The sequence below is a fragment of the Pygoscelis adeliae genome, unplaced genomic scaffold (genome assembly GCF_000699105.1).
Source record: "Pygoscelis adeliae isolate BGI_AS28 unplaced genomic scaffold, ASM69910v1 Scaffold172, whole genome shotgun sequence".
In the NCBI taxonomy this organism is placed as follows: Eukaryota; Metazoa; Chordata; class Aves; order Sphenisciformes; family Spheniscidae; genus Pygoscelis; species Pygoscelis adeliae.
The window spans coordinates 4062673-4083778 of record NW_008824338.1 but is presented as its reverse complement, the minus strand read 5'-3'; the positions used below and the strand labels follow the sequence as shown (position 1 = coordinate 4083778).

At 40.3% G+C, this 21106-nt stretch overlaps 1 protein-coding gene across 1 annotated transcript in view; it reads left to right on the top strand.

The window, feature by feature from the left end:
- Nucleotides 1-10946, top strand: part of IFNGR1 (interferon gamma receptor 1) — a 19570-nt gene extending 8624 nt beyond the window's left edge. The window contains 3 exon segments of the mRNA XM_009319144.1: nt 1-106; nt 1193-1308; nt 8703-10946. The exon segment at nt 1-106 is cut by the window's left edge and continues 15 nt beyond it. Coding sequence (XP_009317419.1) covers nt 1-106; nt 1193-1308; nt 8703-9197 — 717 coding nt within the window. The 3' untranslated portion in view covers nt 9198-10946.
- Nucleotides 10947-21106: the final 10160 nt, after the last annotated feature.

Below are 21106 nucleotides of genomic sequence, written 5' to 3'. Positions count from 1 at the left end.
GGTTCCACTTACTGTGTTTCAGCAAAGGGAAGTTTATATGGCGATTTGATGATTGGCGCCTCATCAGAAGAAAGCTGCATTCATGTTCCACTCAAGCAGACATTGAGTAAGAGGATTCTAAAACTTTAGTAAGAACATACTGAGTCTAACCAGAGATCTGTTCCAGCTAAGTATTCGAGCTCTGATACAGCCATGGGATGACGTGGATGCCTATGGGAGAATATGAAAAAAGGGAAAGCGTGGTCATTCTTTTCCAAATGCACTTTCCCAGTTCTAAAGACCTCTAAAGATCCTGTAGTATTTTCAAGTAACCCTGACTTTTTTTTTTGGGTGCTTTTCCTGCTTCATTGGTATTACAAAACCTGTTTCCATTGCACCTGATCATTGGTGCAGTTAACAAAGGAATCATTCACTGAGTTATATGGTTTTCAGAAGCATTGTCTCTCTCTTCTAACAAACGGCTTTTTGCTCAGTCTCATCACTGAGGAAAATGTATATAGACTTTCTTGAGTTTGTAGCAACTATAAACTTGTGGTCATAAAATTGAGGTATTGACATCTTTTTCTTAATTAAAGAGAACAAAGGCAGCTAGTGACCCAACTTTGTATCTCTGATAACCTCTTACAAACTTTTTAATGTTATTTCATTATGGCCCAAAACTTCACTAGAGAAAAGAGATAAAATTGATAGACGCAGTTGTGTTCTTTCTTTTCACATGAGAGCAGCGATATGATTGAGGGGAGGAGATTAAGGAGAGGCAAACTAGTGGAATCTTACTAGCAGTAGTTAAGAATTCTATGTTTTGGAAGATTTCGCATTTTAATTTTATTATACATAGACTATGTGTAATTATTATGCCAGTTAATGTGCTGTCACATGGAAAATATACAAATCTGTTCTTCCCCATCTGTCATCTCTAAGGAACAAAACATTAGTTATAAAATTCCTTTACCTCTATAAAAACATGATTGTGTTTATATAAATGGAAAGTCTTCTGTCATTCTAATTTTTATTTACTTGATATAATGCTTTATAAATTAAGTTTTCTTGAGTGAAAAAAGGTGATAAATTGGCAAATTCACACATTACAGCTAAGCATTCTGAGCTATTACAGTTTCTGAAGTTATTCTAAATGATACAGCAGTGGTTTATTTTTCCAAACTTCCTAACAGATTTTGCTCTAACTTCTTAGGCACACAAGCTGTCATCATTCTGTGTGGTGTTATTCTGAGTGTGAGTCTAATTTTGGTAGTATGCTGTGGCTGCAAGAAACTAAGGAAGAAGAACATAAAGCTGCCTAAGTCTTTGGTAAGTTCACACTACTTATCCGTGTCAGACTTAAAATCCAGCTGGGTAACTTTTATAACTATAACATCTTTATGCCTGTCTCTTTTTTTTTTTTTCTTCTTTTTCTTACTGTGGTCTTATAGATGTTTAGAATTTATACCAGTCTAATATTCTGACAGTCTCTGCAACCAGATGCCTTGTACTTGTTTTAGGGCTAGACTTCAGCTTCTTTTTAACTGAAGTAGCAGTAGTTGGTCTAGTTTGAGAACTTAGTTCTTAAAAACTCGATGTGTGTGTACATAGCCAGGTTTGTATTCATTCTAGTAGCAGAGAGACAGAGCCACAGAATCATCATAGAATAGTTTGGATTGGAAGGGACCACTAAACGTCATCTAGTCCAACCCCCCTGCCATGGGCAGGGACATCTTCAACTAGATCAGGTGGCTCAGAGCCCCGGCCAACCTGACCTTGAATGGTTCCAGGGATGGGGCATCCACCACCTCTCTGGTGGGCAACCTGTGCCAGTGTTTCACCACCCTCAGCGTAAAAAATTTCTTCCTTCTACCTAGTCTAAATCTACCCCCCTTTAGTCTAAAGCCATTCCCCCTTGTCCTGTCGCAAGAGGCCCTGCTAAAAAGTCTGTCCCCATCTATTTTATAAGACCCCTTTAAGTACTGAGAGGCTGCAATAAGGTCTCCCCGGAGCCTTCTCTTCTCTAGGCTGAACAACCCCAACTCTCTCAGCCTTTCCTCATAGGAGAGGTGTTCCATCCCTCTGATCATTTTTGTGGCCCTCCTCTGGACCCGCTCCAACAGGTCGCTGTCTTTCTTATGCTGAGGGTCCAGAGCTGGACGCAGTACTCCAGGTGGGGTCTCACCAGAGCAGAGTCGAGGGGCAGAATCCCCTCCCTCGACCTGCTGGCCACACTTCTTTTGATGCAGCCCAGGATACGATTGGCCTTCTGGGCTGCGAGCACACATTGCTGGCTCATGGCCAGCTTTTCATGCACCAGTACCCCCAAGTCCTTCTCGGCAGGGCTGCTCTCAATCCCTTCATCCCCCAGCCTGTATTGATACCGGGGGTTGCCCCAACCCAGGTGCAGGACCTTGCACTTGGCCTTGTTAAACCTCATGAGGTTCACATTGCTGAGGTTAGAAGGGACTTTTTGAGATCATCTAGTCCAACCCTTTTGCCTCAAGCAGGATCAGCGAGAGCAGGTTGCCCAGGACTTTGTCCAGTTGGGTTTTGAATACCTCCAAGGAAGGAGACTCCACAACCGCTCTGGGCAACCTATTCCAGTGTTTAACAACCCTCACAGTAAAAACTGTTTTCTTATATTCAGATAAAATTCCATGTGTTTCAGTTTGTGCCCATTTCCTCTTGTCTTGTCATTGGATGCCTGTGGGATTCCTTCATTACATGGTAATATTGTGATATTGCTAAGTGCTACAATGTTCTCAAAGTGATGTGCAGAGTAAGGGGAGGTGGGGAGTTACAGTGCTGTCAGAAGAGTGAAGAACAACTAGGGGAAATCTGTTCTCACACTGAACAGTCACAGGGAAGAGAGGTCGGCAGCTGCTCTACCTTAAAAGCTCCCTGTAACCATCCTTAGGAAACAGAGTGGATGTTCTTTAAACAGCACTCCTTGCTTTCACATCAGGCAAGAGCAGAGTATCTGACAAGTACTGTTATAATGTCCTCCTGGTGTCTCGTTAGTTACAGCAACTGAACAATCAGCAGCAGTTGAAACAGCTTTCAAGAACTGCCATGTGAGGCAGTAGTAAATGGTAATCATATCAAGAGTGTATCTTCTCAGCGGATGCAGGAAGTCTCATAAGACTTCTAGAGAGAAGAGGCAATGATCTTCAATTCCATGTTCTTTAACTTCAAGACCCTTTAAAGTGACTCCTTCATAGTGCAGGGGTAGCTCAATGCCTAAGATCCCCCTGGAGCCTGGGTTCTTTGGAATAGAATATATTAGGAGGTGAGCTTGCTCTGACTAAATGGAGATATCCAACCCAGTGATGCTAGCTAGGTCCCTCTGTAGTAAGCAGTAATCTAGTCCATCAACTTGTGCAGCACAAGATGATGCATCTCATTCTAAAATAATATGCACTTCTGGTCAGACAAAAAACTCTCTAAAATGCCTGTTTCCTTCCATGGACTGTGATGGAGCCATGAGACTAGTTCAGAGATAGCCATTCACACTGTAGACTTTAAAAAATCAGATGAGAGAAACCTGTCTGACAGAATCTGCAGCTAGACCCCAATATCAAAACACACAGGCTTGTAGAAAAAGTGAGATAGTGGAGGTTTTTTTCATCTCCACACCAGTGTGTAACTGTCTGAATACAGAACATTGTCCTACATGCACACAGTAATTTTTGTGAAGACTGTTCATAATAGCAAAAGACAGCTCATCCAGAATGGCAGTGCTGTGCTCAATGGATCCATAGTTATTCTGGCTTCCCAGTACCACTGTGGTATCGCATCTAAGGGATCCGGAAAAAGAATATTGCACAAATAGAATGTGTGCTGCTTAACTCCTGTGAGCTTCCTGATGCATGCTCCGAGCTTACACTTTAGCTCACCTTGTAGAAACTCGTTTGTGTACCTATATTCTCAATTTACTGGGCTATATGTTATCTTGTGTTTCCTAGGTTCCAGCATACCACAGTCTGATTCACATTCCGCATCATGCTTTGTTGCTAAGGAGCTGAATGAAACCTATAACTATTTATAAAGATTGTTACCTGGGTGGTCAAGCACTAAGACAAGTTCCCTGGGGAAGTGGTCATGGCCCCGAGCCTGTCAGTGTTCAAGAAGCATTTGGACAATGCTCTTAGATGTATGGTTTAACTTCTAGGTTGCCCTGAGTGGAGTCAGGAGTTGGACTCTTATGATCCTCGTGGGTCCCTTCTAACTCAGGATATTCTGTGATTCTGTTCATTTCCACTGAAGTCTCTAGTGACAAATATGAATTGCAGAGCTCGTAAGGATAGTTTCAATACAGGTGATATGAATAATGTGGGACTGTAAAATGAATAATTAATAACTTAGGATTAATTATTGATTATTTTTATAATTAATCATTTAAAGTAATGAATAAATAATGTAAATAATTAATATGAATAATAAGTTTAATGATACAAAGTTATCTCTGTAGACTTCTTGGAGCTGAGAGCCTGTCACTGACCTTTGAATGTGTACTAGACACTTCTCTCTGTACAGGTTATGACCATTGTGCTTTACCTGACCTCGTCTGAAAATGAAACATCTAGGGAGTTTTTCTATCTGTTAAAAGGCTAGGCGAGGTGTCCTACCTTAGGACTGCTGCCTTCCAGTGATCTGCTTCCTGGTGGCTTTAAGTAGATGCTAAAACATCATTTGAGTGTTTTTCAGCAAGTTGGAATTCTCCAACAGAAGGAAAAATAAGAAAGAGTAACCATCAAGCAGCTGCCTTTGCTGCGAGTCTTATATACCCATAGAAAAGGAAAAAAAAATCCACTGCCATTTAGATCTCAAGAACTTTTATATTCTTTTCTATGCTCTTTGTGACTCCCAAGAATAACATGTCAGTCATGTACAGGTCCTACTTCCACAGTGCAACTGTTAGTATGGGCATTGAATTATTACCTTTATTAGAGAAAATGTTCATTTAAATGTTTTAAATGTCCTTATTCATAGTAGGATCCTACCAGGAATATGCTTCTGGTGAAATGGGACAGATTCCTTTACAAGGCTTCATCATGCTAGTCATCTGCTGGATCACAAGAATCTGATGTTTCGGCAGTCCAGCTGTAGTTAGAACCATTCATTTTCTTTTCTTTATCTCACATAAAGTATTTCAAGAGGCCGCCTCCTTCCACCCACCATCTTCAGTCGCTCCAATTTGTCCTGTGCGTGATTTGTCCTGTACTAGATTTGCAATGTAAGATTTGTGATAAGGGCTTATCCACTTCAAAAGGAGCCTGACCTTAATTTACTGATATGCTATGGGCATCTCCCTCTGCTTTAACTTCACTGTCTTTTTTTTTTTTTTCAGTGCCTCTTATCTCTAAATGGTGACAAATATTTTAGTGGGTAGAAAACACCCACTCTATAAGAGAAAGACTCATTGAAACATACTGACTTTCATTTTTAGCTCATACTTAAGTCAACTTTTCTGCTATCTGCTGGTGCTTTTTCTGAGCCCAACAGGAATGACAAGGCTGTGTTCTCTCACTATATTTGTAAAACACTTACAGATAGTCACGAAACACAAAGTTTCTTTGTGACCCTGGCTTTTTTGGTTATATTTTTGATTTGGAGAAATTGTTCCTGTAAATTTTGACTGATAGAAGCTGCCTCATTAGCTTTTGTGAAGATTTTTTTTTTTTCCTGTGAGCGTCTATAGGGCAGTAACATAGTCTCCTATTTGTACATTGACCCAGCATTAATTTGTTGTGGAGCCATGCAAAGGCCATGCAGATTTTGTCAAGGTCCTAATAAGATTTGAAATGGACTCTCAAACTCTCCTCCAGAAAATGTGTACCTGAAAATTACTGGGAACTTGTAGGTGGACAAGCCCTTAGGAAAGAAAGTTAAGAAAGAAACTGTTGATTACCTTAACTGTTAGGGATTCCTTGGGATATGTTATTTATATGTATCCTTGACCCTGGCTTTCACTGGTGTATCTCCCTGTTGTCTGAGACATTGAAAGACCTGAAAGCTCAGGTGCTGTCACTGGAGACAGGAAGATATCTGAGCACCTGCACATGCCAGGAAATACTGCTGACCTCCAGCTTAAGCTCACTGGCTGTCAGTTTGCTAGTATTGGATAACGTGCACGAAAGAAAAATATTAACTTACCTACAATAAATACTTTTCTTCAAGTAGCAACCATATCTTCATTACCCTTGTTACTTGAGATGCTTTGAATGGCATTCCAGTTAGTGTAGTAAGCTGTGACTCTTCTCTTTGAAGGTAGAAATAACTGCATGAATTGCTAAGTTGTCTTGTAGTCATGACTCAGTGACTCTTGAAGAACCTTTGGTACCAGGAAACCCACAAGAGTGTTTTCTTCTGATGGCTTCCTTCTTTCATGGATGGGAATAGGAGTGTCTTTGCACCATCTTGCTTTGGTCAAAAACTCACCAAGAGAAAAACGGGTTTCCTTTTTGAGAACAAAAGTCTTGGATGTATTTGTATAGAGAGTACTTATTTTATCCTCAGGGTCTATCTCTAAGCGTTGCCAGCTGGCACTGTGAAATGCAGAAACCTGTGTAGAGCACAAGGCGTTCCCTTAACACGTTTTAGGACTATGATTTTTTAGAGCCATGTGAAAATTCTAAGAGGACAGAACAAGAACTCGTTGGTTTGGGGTTTTAACTTTAGGACAGCATGTACTGGTATGGGGAGAGATGGGAAGTTGTTAATGCAGCTTTTAGCCATAATTTCTATAGCATTTGGTTTTAATTCACATTCCTCAAGTACTCCAGCTTACACAGAGAATTATCTTCTCTTGTCACTTACTGTGTGACTGTTGGAGTCAGATTTTTGCTACCCCCAAAAAAACTACAGATGCTGGTCCCTTCAAGATCAGTGTTGGTATAACATAAATACCCAATATTTTTTCATGTATCTATATAAACAGATTTTCAAAAGGTACATTAATCCTACTAGCTGTTCATAACATTTTCAGTATCTATGCATTATTGATTGTATTCTGGTTTCTGCAGCTATCTTTTAAGCATCTGCTGCTTATGAACGGGTGGTTTCCATACATACTCATGAAAATTGCTCTGAATGTTCTTTATATATTATTCTGACTGTTTCCACATAACAGAAAATGAACATCCAGAGAGAATGATGGCTGAATGGCAGCTAGGTTGTAGTGTGGTGTATTCTCAGTGGCAGGAGCCACCTTAATGCTCTTTTTACTAGTTTTCCAGTGGCAGTCCTTGATTCCCAAGGGGATCACCTCACCTTAGTGGTGCTAACACATCTGTTTGTAAAACTCACTTAAATTACAAATAACTGGTCTCCAGGGAGTGTTTGTTTGCTTTGTGGTGGTGTTTGTTGTTTGGGTTTTTGGGTTTTTTTTTTAAACTCCAGCAGTTTCATTGATCCAGCATAAACCACAGTACCGTCAACAGATATCAGGGGAACTGAGGGGAAAGGTATGGGGCTGAAGTGAGAGATGAAGGCAAGTTCTGATGAAGTCAGCACACTGTGAAGGTATGAATGGAAAGATACAGCCTCACAACCTTCTGATCAAGGAAGATTCTTGAAAAGCACAGTCAGATTTGATTGTCTGGTTTTGATGGCTCACTCAGTTCTTACACTAATACAGGCTGGGAGGTTCTTTTTGCCGATTTGTAGCTTTTCTTAAACGACATTATTTTTCTCCCCCTTTTCTCCTCCTACCTACATCCCTTTCTTCCAAATTTGCCTCAACCTGTATTTTCAGTCAGATTATTTTTTACAAAGTATCTCAGAAAACAGTGATTGTCTACATTTTATTAAGAAATTAGCTTATCTACAGTACTTGGTAGTCTGTGATACACATGTAGTGAATTATGAAATTTGGAAAAGGACACTATTAATTGAGTAACCCTTTCTCTCTATGTTTTCTGTTAGCTTTAGGGAACACCATCATACAACTGAAAGTTTACCCTACTTTGCTTTTCATATGTATTCTTGAAAACACCTTTAAAAACAAAAAAAAATCAGAAGACTCTAAACAGCCTGAAGGCATGTCATAATCATTTAAAACAAGCTGGAGCCTGGCCGTTGAAGGAATTAATATGTTCTTCCAGTTTGGAGGGGTTTCCAAGTGAGACATTGATGTTTGTCGCAGCATTGAGGGAGTGCTTAGTGACACAGGAGAAATAACTAGGAAGGCTTCAGCATAGATATGACTATTGGGTATGCATAAAGGTTCTCATGTCATTTTAAAGATCTCTTTCCAAAGTTCACTTCCCTCCCAGTTGAGACAGTTGCCACAAAATATTACAGGCATTGCAGGTTACACTCATGAGCTATAGAGTATGAAAGGTTTCTCCAGCTAGTTGAAGAGTATCACAGCTGTTTCTTCCTTCGCTGTTTTCCACTATGTTGCAAACTTCAAATGACTTAAAATACAGTGGGTGACATGAAATGGATTTGGTCCTTGCAAATGTGTTTGCACATAGAAAGCATTTTTGAGAGCTTGCATAAAAGTGTTAATGAAACAGCTGAAGTCATAGATAGAGGCTAATGACCTTGCCAGATTCTAATTTTGCTAATTTCTGTTGGGATTGGTTGTAATGATACTAAATTTGCATTATGAACTTGTATCTTTTTTTTTAACCTCTAAACTTTGACAGAAGATAAAACTGATAAATTAGTAGATTATGTGGAACTAAAAGTGATTTTTTTTTTTCCCATTTAAGGTCAGTGTGATAAGAAACCTGAACACAGACAGCATTCCAGAGTCAAAATCAGAGGTGAAATACGTATCTGTAATAAGCATCATGCCAGGCCAGTCAGTGTTGCCAACGAATGAGGCAGTAACCTTGCTGGAGGTAGAGCCAAAAGAAGAAACTGTTGGTCCTAAGAATTCCAGTGAAGGACAATCTTCTGTTCCTCCCCCAGAGGCACCAGCCAAAGCAGAAGAGGTATCTGTGCAGGAAAGCACAGGGGAGGTATCTTCTGATGATGAACAGAATCACAAAGTAAAAGAGAGTTATTTCACTTCTGACAGTAACCAAATGGATATATGCAGTAACTCTTCAGGCACAGAGGTTTCTGCCACAGAAATACAACAAACAGTCATTCCAAGCAGCTGTCTCAAGTTTCCTGGCTATGACAAGCCTCATGTGCCATTAGATATGTTGATAGACGTTGGTGAAGAACAGCCTGTGATTGCTTACAGGCTGACTGACTAACCAGGATAGCTGAAGTGTTTAACTAGAACTCGGGAAGAACAGCTTTACTGAAGATTATGGAAAGTCTGTGTTATATTACAAACATCTACAAGTTGTACTTGTTCTGATCCAACAAAAGTAACCAATACACAACTTAGTACAGTGGGATCCTGAAATGGGACTGAAAGTAGTGCCTGAGAACAGCATGAAAAGTGGGGGGAAATTTCATAATAACCATTTTTAGAAGTGTTTGTGTGTATGACATAACTCACTATTTCCTGTTTGAAATAGCACTCTGGTTTTTTTTAACAGTACTCTATGGAGAACAGACTTCATGAAGGAGTATAAAACAGCAGCTGTATCATTATTCCCTTCTGTTTCAAATCCTTTTCAAAATTAATTCGATTAACATAATGCTTAAAAAGTCCTTCACTTGGTTGCGTTAGAGATGTGCAAGAAATATTTGAGAGTGTTTGCCTTTATTGGAGATATTCTCTTGCTTGTCTTGTTTTCTTGAAGAGTATTTTTATATTAAACAAAATGCTACTATTTCTTTTAAGTAAGAATATGCCTATAACCTTTTCCTGTATGTCTTAAGAATTTGATTCCATGGCCAAGAAGCAGTTAGTTATAGTCTTTTCTGCAACTAGAAGTATGTACTTCCAGGACCATTACTTTGTACATTTCAGTGTACAAAGGCTTATTCCTTTGTAACATAAGTCCTGTGACTAAAAAAGCTATTTTTAAAAGTGCTGTCACTTGTGTATAGGTGCATCCGTTTGGATCACCTAGATACGTTGTGTAACCATGTCACATTCTGGATAACTCCTGTATTAGCATGCTGGCTGATCGTCATTGGAAAAAAAATGTGTGTAATGGGTGGTTGCACAAATTCTTTAGAAAATGGTTTCAAAATTCAAAAGCCGGCTTTCCTCCAGAGCATTTTTATCCTAATTCTTAGAACGATATGATTTTTTTTAATAGAAATCAACAGGACTTCTTCCTAACATGTTGTCTAGCAGGTTGAAAATTACTACCATTTTTCCCCTTTTTATGACATAACTCAGGAACGACACCAAATTACCTCCCTCTAAAAACACATATCGAGACAATATAAAAGTAGTGTAGTAAGTTGTAGTTCATAAGTTATTGTCGTCTGACAGCCCTCTGAATTTTGTAGCATGAGATTATTGTTTTGAAAACTGAAGGATGACGATTTTATTTTTTTATATTTAAAACCTTTGAAGTCTAATGCCTGCAGTCCAGTTATTTCCCTGTAGTCAAATGGGTATTTTCTGTTTGTCGGAAATTTTTACCATAGTTCTTAATGAAGCTTAGTTCAGAAAAAAAGGATGTTTTACAGATACAAATTGGTGCATTTATACAAAATTATGTCTGTTTTAAAACATATTTTTTGTAGGATTATCAGAAATGTTTGCATGTTATAGCAGGTGGTTTTAAAGGAAAACCAGTATCATAGTACTTCTGTCCTTAACATTTCTCAGTGGCATGAGTATTCTTAAGATAGTCTTTCTGGACTGCTTCCATTCCCACAGATACCAGACATTAACCACAATGGTACATACTAAATTCCCAAAGATTTACAGACAATAGCCATTTTTCCCTTCTCTACTCACAGGAAGATAACAGATCCTGTTAGCAGGGTTTTCATAACTTTAGGAAGAGCCAAATCAAACAGGTGAATTTTGTAGTTACAGTGTAACGGTGTTGTGGTTTAACCCGGCAGGCAGCTAAACACCACACAGCCGTTTGCTCACTCCCCCCCGCAGTGGGATGGGGGAGAGAATCAAGGGAAAAAAAAAAAGAGTAAAATTCATGGGTTGAGATAAAGACAGTTTAATAGGACAGAAAAGGAAGGGAAAATAATAATGATGAAAAAATATACAGAACAGGCGATGCACAATGCAGTTGCTCACCACCTGCTGACCGATGCCCAGCTAGTCCCCAAGCAGCGGTCGCCACCCCCCCCCCAACTTCCCCCCCAGTTTATATACTGAGCATGACATCATACGGTATGGAATATCCCTCTGGCCAGTTTGGGTCAGCTGTCCTGGCTGTGCCCCCTCCCAGCTTCTCGCTGGCAGGGCATGAGAAGCTGAAAAGTCCTTGACTTAGTAAAAAACCCTGATTAGTAACAACTAAAACATCGGTGTGTTATCAACATTATTCTCATGCTAAATCCAAAACACAGCACTGTACCAGCTACTAGGAAGAAAATTAACTCTATCCCAGCCGAAACCAGGACAAATGGAAAGCTCAACTAGAAAGATTTCAGTATGTGTTAGCTGGCTTTGATTTGTTTCTGCATTATGTTCAAATGTAGTGAGACCCCCTAAGTAACTTTTTCAATGTCGTGTTCTGGGTTGAGTTCCTAGAATGCAGTGCTGGTGACTTATTGCTTAGGATTTACTAGTGCGTAGATATCTCCATTGCAGAAGTGCAGAAAGTAACTCTCTTGATGTTACAAGAAGGCTTGGAAAATCAGAATTAACTTGCACTTGAAACTTCAACTAAACTGACTTTTCAGTTAATAATATGGTTCACCACTGAAGCGTGCTTTTAGCAATGTCTGCTAAAGAGATGAGCAGCTGTGTCTTGTGCAGAGCTTGAAGTTGATGTCATTTCTTTCAGGTTTTGTAGGTTTGTTGATAAATATGAACTGCAATAAATACCTCGGGACTTTGTAAATCTCAGGTAAATGTTTAAGTTAAACTTGGCTCAGAAAGGACAAATAGGGCATTAGAAACTATGAGGTTAGCTTGTTTTTTGGGAAGAGGTTTCTGATCAGACAATTTGCTGAGTAACTATCTTCTTTGCTACTGCTCAGGGTATTTCATCTTCTTGCAAATGGTAGCTTGTTTTCCTTCTGACAGTTTTGTCCCCAAAAATATTGCTGTTCCCCAAGAAGATCAGGAACTAGCTATAGTAGTCATTGCATTCGGTATATCTGCCTCAAAACTATTCTGTTAGAAGTATGCAATTTCTTGGAAATGTTAGATTTACATTCTTAACAGTGGATGTTGAAACCCTGGTGCTGTTAGGAAAATTATTAACTAAGACTCAGCCTCTTAAATTTGTGTGAACATAAGAGATCATTAAGTGCTTTCTGTTCTGGAAGGTTTTCCTTTGCTGCCACACTGGAAGAGGAATGATATTTTTTGCCTGTGTGAGGGCAGATAGATGCATTTTAAAACCAAGTGACTGTCTCAGATTCTTTTCTCTTCCCCCTACAATACTACTGCATTGCACATTGTCCTGAATCTTTCAAGTCACGCGGAGTCCTATGTGAGTAAAAGAGACCGGCCAGGTCTGAGGATATGGTTAAGGACAAGGATGTTAAGATCGATCAGAAATGACACAGAAATATATCATGAGCATATGGGAAAAATTTGGTATGGCGGGTAGTTACATATAATGGAAAGGCACTGTTACTCTGTAAGCTGAAAATCAAGCACAGGAGTATGAGTGCTTTGTGCTATACAACATACGTGTGTGTGTGTATATATGTGCACAACCAAACTCTTCTTTTAAGTATCACAAGGTTAAACGTATTTTTTAATGAAAATTTCTGAACTATAATTACAAAAGCCACTGAATTATCACCCTCCCCGCAGGTATGTCTTCTGTTGTGTGCTGCGTACTTAACAAGTAGCCAATAGCATGGGGATAGTTTAGATGTTTAAATTGCTCAGGCCAACTGGCAGGTTTTATAATTGTGAAATGAAGAAGTTTAAGGGTGCGCAAAGCACCAGATTCTTCTATTAGCTGTGACTAGCTGAAAACATGAGGCCACAGTGAGACAAGAATGTGTTCCTTGGGTTAATAAGCTCTATTTTCCCCCAATCTTGTTTCCAGCAGTTGCTAGTAGTGGTATTAAGAGAGAGCCTAAAAACAGGGCAAGTGCATGATGGTATTTCTGCTAGGATACAGTCTGGCAGCCTGCAGTGTGAGGACTTCTTGGGACAGGGAACGTGGAAATGCCTTACCATCTACAGCTAGTTAGCCTTGCAGTTCTGTAGTACCAAATATCTGAGCCGTGTGATTTGAAAGCTGTCAGGTAGTATTTAGCTGTGCATTTTCACTTAACTACTGAATTAGTTTAAATTAATAAATTAACAGTCTCATGATGAAGTAGTTGTTTGCTTAAGCTTCTGAATATTCATGCACAGCACCTTGACACAGGATATCAGTGCCTAACATTTACAGGTTCAAAGCCATTTAATATTCCTGCCTTTTACAGACGTACCAGCTGTCCAGTATGACACACTGCCATGGTTTAACCCCGGCTGGCAACTAAGCCTCACGCAGCCGCTCGCTTGCTCACTCCCCCCACCCCCCGCAGTGGGAAGGGATGGAGAATGGGAAGAGTAAAAGTGAGAAAACTCGTGAGTTGAGATAAAGACAGTTTAACAGGTAAAGCAAAAGCCGCACACGCAAGCAAAGCAAAACAAGGAATTCATTCACTGCTTCCCATGGGCAGGCAGGTGTTCAGCCATCTCCAGGAAAGCAGGGCTCCATCACGCCTAACGGTTACTTTGGAAGACAAACGCCATTGCTCCGAACGTCCCCCCCCCTTCCTCCTCCTTCCCCAGCTTTATATGCTGAGCATGGCGTCATATGGTGTGGAATATCCCTTTGGTCAGCTGTCCCGGCTGTGTCCCCTCCCAACCTCTTGTGCACCCCCAACCTAATTGCTGGTGGGGTGGTGTGAGAAGCAGAAAAGGCCTTGACTCCGTGCAAGCACTGCTCAGCAATGCTGAAAACATCCCTGAATTATCAACGCTGTTTCCAGCACAAATCCAAGCATAGCCCCATACTAGCTGCTATGAAGAAAATTAACTCTACCCCAGCCAAAACAAGCACACACACGTAGAAGGTTTCACCACTTCAAGCTGTTCCAGGTGATTTTTACTCTTGTCATGGCTGCTCAGCGTTCCTCCCTTCCTGTCTCCTAAAGGTGATTTGGGAGATGATGGAATGTAAGACTCCAGAACATTATATCCTGTGTGAGAGAAATTGCATCACAAAACTTTGGTCTAATACCTGACAACATTTCTAAGAACTTCTTTAGTTCTCATTTTTGCATGGACAACATAACTTTTTATTATCAGATCTGCAGTTAGCAATGAAGTATTGTGGTAATACTGTCTGCTGGCACAGAAGCATCAAATGTTCTGCTTTTATGCTTTTTCCACATAATGATGTAGTTTAAAAAAATCATTCTTGTCAAATCTAGTGACATCTGTGGAAAAAAAACATCTTGTAGCATCCCGGTTGCTTAGAACAGGCATGTGTATTTGTATGTAGTCCTTCACTAGTTAAGATCGCGGGAAAAGAAACTTGCATGAGAAGAGCTGTTTTTCTCAAGGCTAGAAATAACTGGTTGCTCTGAAGTGGTGCCATGTAAACAGTTTAGTATTAATAAATAAGAGCTATTGTACTTGGTTCAAATTAATAGTTTCAGTGTGTCTTAAAAAAAAAAACCCAAAACAACAAACCAGACACAAAGCATCTTATAAAGTAAGTGACCTGCATAGATTTCTTTAGTGTGGTTTTTAAAAAAATTAGTCCTCTAACTATGAAGCCCTTGTTTATTAATAGACTTTCTATATTCTCTAAATGGGTGCAATCATTGGGCTATGTGGGACCTCCAGGGGTCTGTGGTTCATCTCCCCAGAGCTGCATCATTTCTCTTATGCATTTGTCTAAAGACTCCATGACCCCGTCAGACAATTTGTTCTAGGAGTTCTTTACCCCTAGAAAGTATTTTCTAGTGTCTAATGCAAGTCTTCCTGACGTTAGAAACTTAATTATCCATTTTTTTGAACATACTTTGGTTCTTGGCTGGAATTTGTAACTCTTACTACTTGTAAATACTGTAAATTTTACATTTTTACATTGAATTAAAAAACATCTCAAAAGACAAATGTGTGTGCTCGCCTTTTTCTTACTGTTAGCTTTTGTACTGAAGATTAAATCTGCTTTTGAAGCTTGCTCAGTTCATGTTACGTATGTAGTGCATGCCTGATAGTTATTGAAAATTAATAGAAACCACTGTAGGAGATATGTATAGCATATATGTGGGTGTGTAATTATATGTAGCCAGTTACTGTATTCTACTTACCAGATGTATTAGCATGTAGAAGAATTAGTTTTAAACAAAGGTCATTTCTCACTTGTTGAGATATCCTTTGGGTGAAATACCACTCACTCCAGGCAGCGGTGGAAGTCTGACTTTGAGGACATGATTTATATCCATTTGTTTTGAAAGAGGTCTCTCTCCTGTACAGGTGTGAGGTGGTGCCTTTGCTGTACTCCAGTAGTTGATCTTAGAATCATAGAATCATTAAGGTTGGAAAAGACCTCTAAGATCGAGTACAACCATCAACCCAACACCACCATGCCCACTAAACCATGTCCCTAAGCGCCTCATCTACCTGTCTTTTAAATACTTCCGGGGATGGGGACTCAACCACTTCCCTGGGCAGCCTCTTCCAATGTTTAACCACTCTTTCAGTAAAGAAATTTTGGAAATCTTGGAGAGGGATGAGGGCTGACACATAGGAGCTCTTTGATCCACTGATCTGGCTACATCATCGGCTTTGCAATTTTTTTTTTTGCCCTTTGATGGTATTGATGCAGTCTGCAATAACTTCAGTTCTATTGCTTGAGCCTGGGGACTCGCCTTATGTTCTATTTTAAAATTATGGACAAGGATTAAATGGTCACATTGTTTGACTGGATTAATTGCTACAAAGCAAGGAAAGCTGGGCTTCCTTGAAACTCTTACTGGTTATTTGAAGTTTAAATGATCACAAGAGTCTTATTGGTGTGACGTTTACTTCTTATAGCGAGCATGTGCATTCTTACATGTATCTTGGAAATCAACTATTTGTCTTTAAATGTCATGCTAATTTACCCAAAAGAATGTAGGCTACTGTTAGAAGAATTTTGGTTTCACTTGTCTGTCAAGTCTAGAATGTGCAATTTAAAAACATTTTCTACTCCTGATCAACACGTTTACTCCTTCCAAGTAACTTCTTAAGATTATGAGTAGTGCTGTCTCTGGGCAGATGCCAGTAAGAACAGTCATACCTTAAGAATTCAGATTCTCTTAGAAATGGCTGTGCAGATTGAGCAGAGTCAGAACAAATGGAGAAACTTGAATTTATGTCTGCATTAATTACTACATTTAAATTTATAACACAGACTCTGTGAGTTTTAGTAATGGATTATGCTTTTTATTAACCCATTATGAATTAATTACAGTCAAAACAGTTTTCTTTCCTGAGGTTTTGGGATTCTTTATGTCATTTGAACACAGTGCTCACCCTCATGTTTTCTAACTTGCCCATTTGTGTAATTGGACAATGACAGGGTAGCTGCTTAGGCTGAGAACTCATTTTTCATTTATTTTGGGGCAAAGAAGTTTTCTTTTCTTCTGTCCAGCCACAGCTTAAAAGAGGAAATGCATTACATGCAGACAAACCAGACGGTTCTGCCAGCCAGCTCGCTGTGTGTTCTGCAAAATTAATCCTGCAGTTGTCAAATATTTGCAACGTGTGCAGTAGAGCAGTAAGCAGCAATGTCAAGTCTGATTCGGCTTTTTCCTGTGCCGACATCTCTTGAGTAGCAGCGCAGGCTCAGAAAGGTTGCGTAAACAACTTACGCCCCTTCAAAAATACCCTTCCACAAAGAGTATGTAGAATCCTTTCAGACTGAAAATACAGAATGAAAAGAATAAAAATCTAATATACTGTATTTTCTTCCTGGGTATGACTGGTTTGTGTTATGTTTTGGGGGTTTAAGTGTTTTGGGTGGGGTTTTTTTGCAGGTTAATAGCAGCTCAGTTAATTCTAGGAAGGGTGGAGGGCAAACGCAGTCCCATCCCAGAAGGCAGGAACTGTACGTAGCGTTGTATGCTTTCTACTACTAGATTTGGTAGAGTTGAGGCCTGTGACAACAACAGCCACGATTGCGCCCTGCTGCAAATGTGATTAAATGCAAGATAAATTATCACAGGTAAGGAAGGGTTGCAAAAGCTTGCCTGAATGGCTGGAGGGCGGTGCCAGCACCTGGATCGAGGCAAAGAGGCAGAGAGCACCTTTGCCATTCCTCAGTCCCTTCCTTCACGTGGGTTCATCCCAGGAATCAGTCTGGCCTTATATCAGGCATTAGTATAGTACCTGTTCCCTCCCCAAGTCTGAATAGAATTGGAACAAAACGCTGATTTTGGGTGATTAATTACTGAGTGACTTTATCAACTGCTTCCAGGGTGTGCAGCAAAACTAGCAATTTTGAGAGGTGCCAAATTTCATTTCCTGTAAGAAAAAGAATATGGAACAAAGCTTTTTGGCAAATAAGTATCACAGGGTGATCTAGATTTTTTGGTTAAATGGCCGCGTTGCAGTAAACACGAAACAAACACCTCTGAGAAGTGTGAAAACCAGTTACGCTGAGCGTGGAGGATTCTGTCCTGAAAAGCTCAGCATGCTGATTCTTGAATAGCAGGAGACTGTATCCACACAAGATCTGAGACATTGTATTTATTAAAAAAGAAAAAAAAGGCTCATAAAATTACGGTATGTTTACAAATTCAGTAGTAATTTGGAGATGGTTGTGGTGAAGATTGCTCTTAGAATAGAGTCCTTTTCTTGTTAGCATAGAGTCCTTTTCTAGAGCTTGGATGATACAGAGATGATACTGAGAATTTGAAAGACAACCACAGAACTGAGCCACCAGCTGGAAAGCATGATGCTTACAAACTTCCACTTGCAGAACAGATGAGTGAAAGGCAGTTTCTTTTTTCTTTTTTTTCTTTTTTCCTCCTTTTTTCTTTTTTCCTCCTTTTTTCTTTTTTCCTCCTTTTTTCTTTTTTCCTCCTTTTTTCTTTTTTCCTCCTTTTTTCTTTTTTCCTCCTTTTTCCTCTTCTTTTTTTTTCTTTTTTTTTCCCCTTGGCCAGGGAAACCCCTGGATCTTGCATCTTTCCAGGTTTTACTGCCCAAAGTAGCTACCAGAACCATTTGCTCCTTCTGCAGCCCAAGCCTTGATTACAGATGTGGAGGCAAGCATCCCAGTTTCTTCTGTCTCTTCCCCCAGTGCATGTCTGCCAACCTCTTGCCCTTCTTGTGCTGCGTGGCGAGTCAGCCTGGCACGGTCTGTGGTCTGGACAGGGCTTTGGTGATCAGGCACAGAGACTTCCAACCACCGCCTACAAAAAAACGAATGCGTGAGTCATATCCTACCCACACTGGTAATATTTCGGGCATCGCCTCAGCTGCTTCTGGTGGCGGTGTGTCAGAGAGAGCGAGCATCGGCGCTACCAGGCTTTGAGCCTTCCTTTCTTTAGTAGGCGGACTAAGACAGCATGAGCGATGTTTGTGTTGTACCTTTCCAGGCTTATCTGTGGTTTCTGCTGGCTAAGTGATCACCTGGCATCTTTCCTATACTATTAAGATTACCTAAGCAAAACCAACAAACTGTGGAATATTAATTCCACGTGTCTCTAAGCTGGTGGGTTTTTGTCTGTAGATGATTTGGTGGGGGACCCACAACCTAAAGAAAAACAGGTTTTTTCTCAATGGGCTTAAACAAGCCATAGTACTCCTTAGCGGTAGGAAAAAAAATCACATGGTTTTGCAAATGAGAAAACCCGACAATTTTAAAGAAACTTGTCATTTAAATAAAAGGCTTTGAGCTATTTTGGGGTTTGGTATTACCTACCGTTCCTAATGAATGTTAGCGTTGGTTACTAACTTTCTGGTGCAATTCAGTGTCTTGCACATTGTTAAATAAATATTGTATGGGCAAATAATGACTTGCTACACAGCAAGCCTTCAGCCGATCTTCATTTTTAATATGGTCAGATGTCTCACTATTGAGGTGCAGCTACAGCATTGGGAATTTCTAACCATAATCTTTAAAATGATGACCCAAGCCCTTTAACAGTGAGAGTTGAACAGTTCATACCTGTGGGCAGGAGGCAGCGAAGTCACGCACTGTGCAGTGAAAGTCAGCCTTGCTTCCTCAGAAACTTCTCTGTAAGAACCTGTGTGATGCAATGCCTCTTCCCTGAAGGGCAGGGAAAAAAAAATCCAAAAAGTCCCTCCTGCCTGACTGTGGGGGTTTTCTTTTTTTTTCTTTTTTTTTGTGTGTGTACTGATTCATTTTCGCAGTCCCCCCTGAGCTGGTGAAGGGCCATTCTGCTGCCTACGACACACCGGAAGAGGCCGAGGGAGCTGGGTCCCTTCAGCTGGGAGAGGCGACGGCTGGGGACGGGATCTAATTGCAATTGCCAACTATGCAAACGTTTGCAGAAAAGAAAGACTTTTCTCCGAGGCCTCCAATCAAAACACAAAAAGCAGCTGTCATAAGTTGCAGTGGGGGAATCCCACTTAGGTATATGGTGGAAAAACTCACACTGAAAGTGGTTAAGTGTGGGATAACACTGCCATTAGCCCTGCTCTGAGCATTAGGCTGGACTGGATGACCTCCAGAGCCCCCTCCCAAGACAGGTTTTTCTGTGAGCCCATGCTGGCTGCTTAGAAGGGTAAAAGCCTGAAAACTACGGCCCAATTGAGAATAGTCTTTGTGTCCAGAATAATCTGAAACACTCATTTTTTATTGTCAGTTTGTGTGAAATGCCACACATGAGAGAGACTTGTCTGGCCTCTGCCAGTTACTAGAAGTATTCTCTGTACGCTTCGGGAGTTTCTCCCCTTCCTTCATCTTCCCGCACCCTCATCCAGGCGTTTAAGCGAAATCCACCCTCACATCCACTGCAAATATCAGAGACTCACATCTGAAAAGCCAAAGGTGGTGCTGCAGAAGCAGTTCCAGGGTTGAATTTTCTCCTCTTATGGATGGGAAACAACTCATTCAAGGGAAAAATAAAAAAAAACCCACACAAAACCAATGAGGTGGTGCTATCAGATTGGATGAGTCAGGCAGCTTCCAGCAAGAATGTACTTGACTTTTACCGTTGTGTAGCAATATCCAGTCCTCAAGAGAAAGGAATCTGTTTTCCCAGCATTCGGATAGGTTTTTATTCCAGGAATGGAAAAAGTTCTCATGCCCATGGTTCTATGTCAGTTCACAGAAACATCAGTACTGCCGTTTCACAAATGTTTGGATCAACAAGATGCTTCAGTGTAAGCTAGGATGAGCTAGTAGCATAACTATTTATGTGGACTCTGCTGGTGAAAGTAATGCATTTTCATTTTCCATTTCTTCATATAGTACTGTTCAGAGTATTCTTAAACAATATTGTTTTTTAAAAGTTCTCATTCACATTTTAAACAGCATCGCAGTGCACGTCATCCTGTAGTGTTCCTCAATTGTTTACATTTTTAAATGTACTATGCATGTATTCTATGAAACTCAAGACGTGTATGTATGTACATGTCTGTATATGTGTGTGTAGCTGGTACTTGTTTGACTGTAGCTATTTTCATCACACAAAGCACTGAAGAAGCACGATTGAAGTTGATGAGTAGGACAATGTTACGGATGCTAATAACCTGGGGATTACCAGTGGCTGTTTCAATAATCACAAAAGTTATGTGAAGAGTTACCGATTACTTCAGACTGCCAAACCCAATCGCAGATAAAGCGCTATCAGAGTGCAGTGCACAGGAAACCCCCAGTTTTTCCACGGGATAGGCATTTCTTTCACCATTTCACCACGCGGCGGAGCAGCCTTTTCTGAGCAAAAACCACTGGCGCCAGGCAGGCTGGCCCTCAGCTCTGCATTCATAGGAGGAACCGCCATCAAAAGCAGTTTTGGCAAAGCTCCACGCTTCAGCTCCTGGCAATGGGCTGTTACGTGGGGGACGGGAAGGTGTGTTGGTACAATTCAAGTAAGCAAATACACAACCTGTGACTAAACTTTGATGACATTTCAGTCTGGT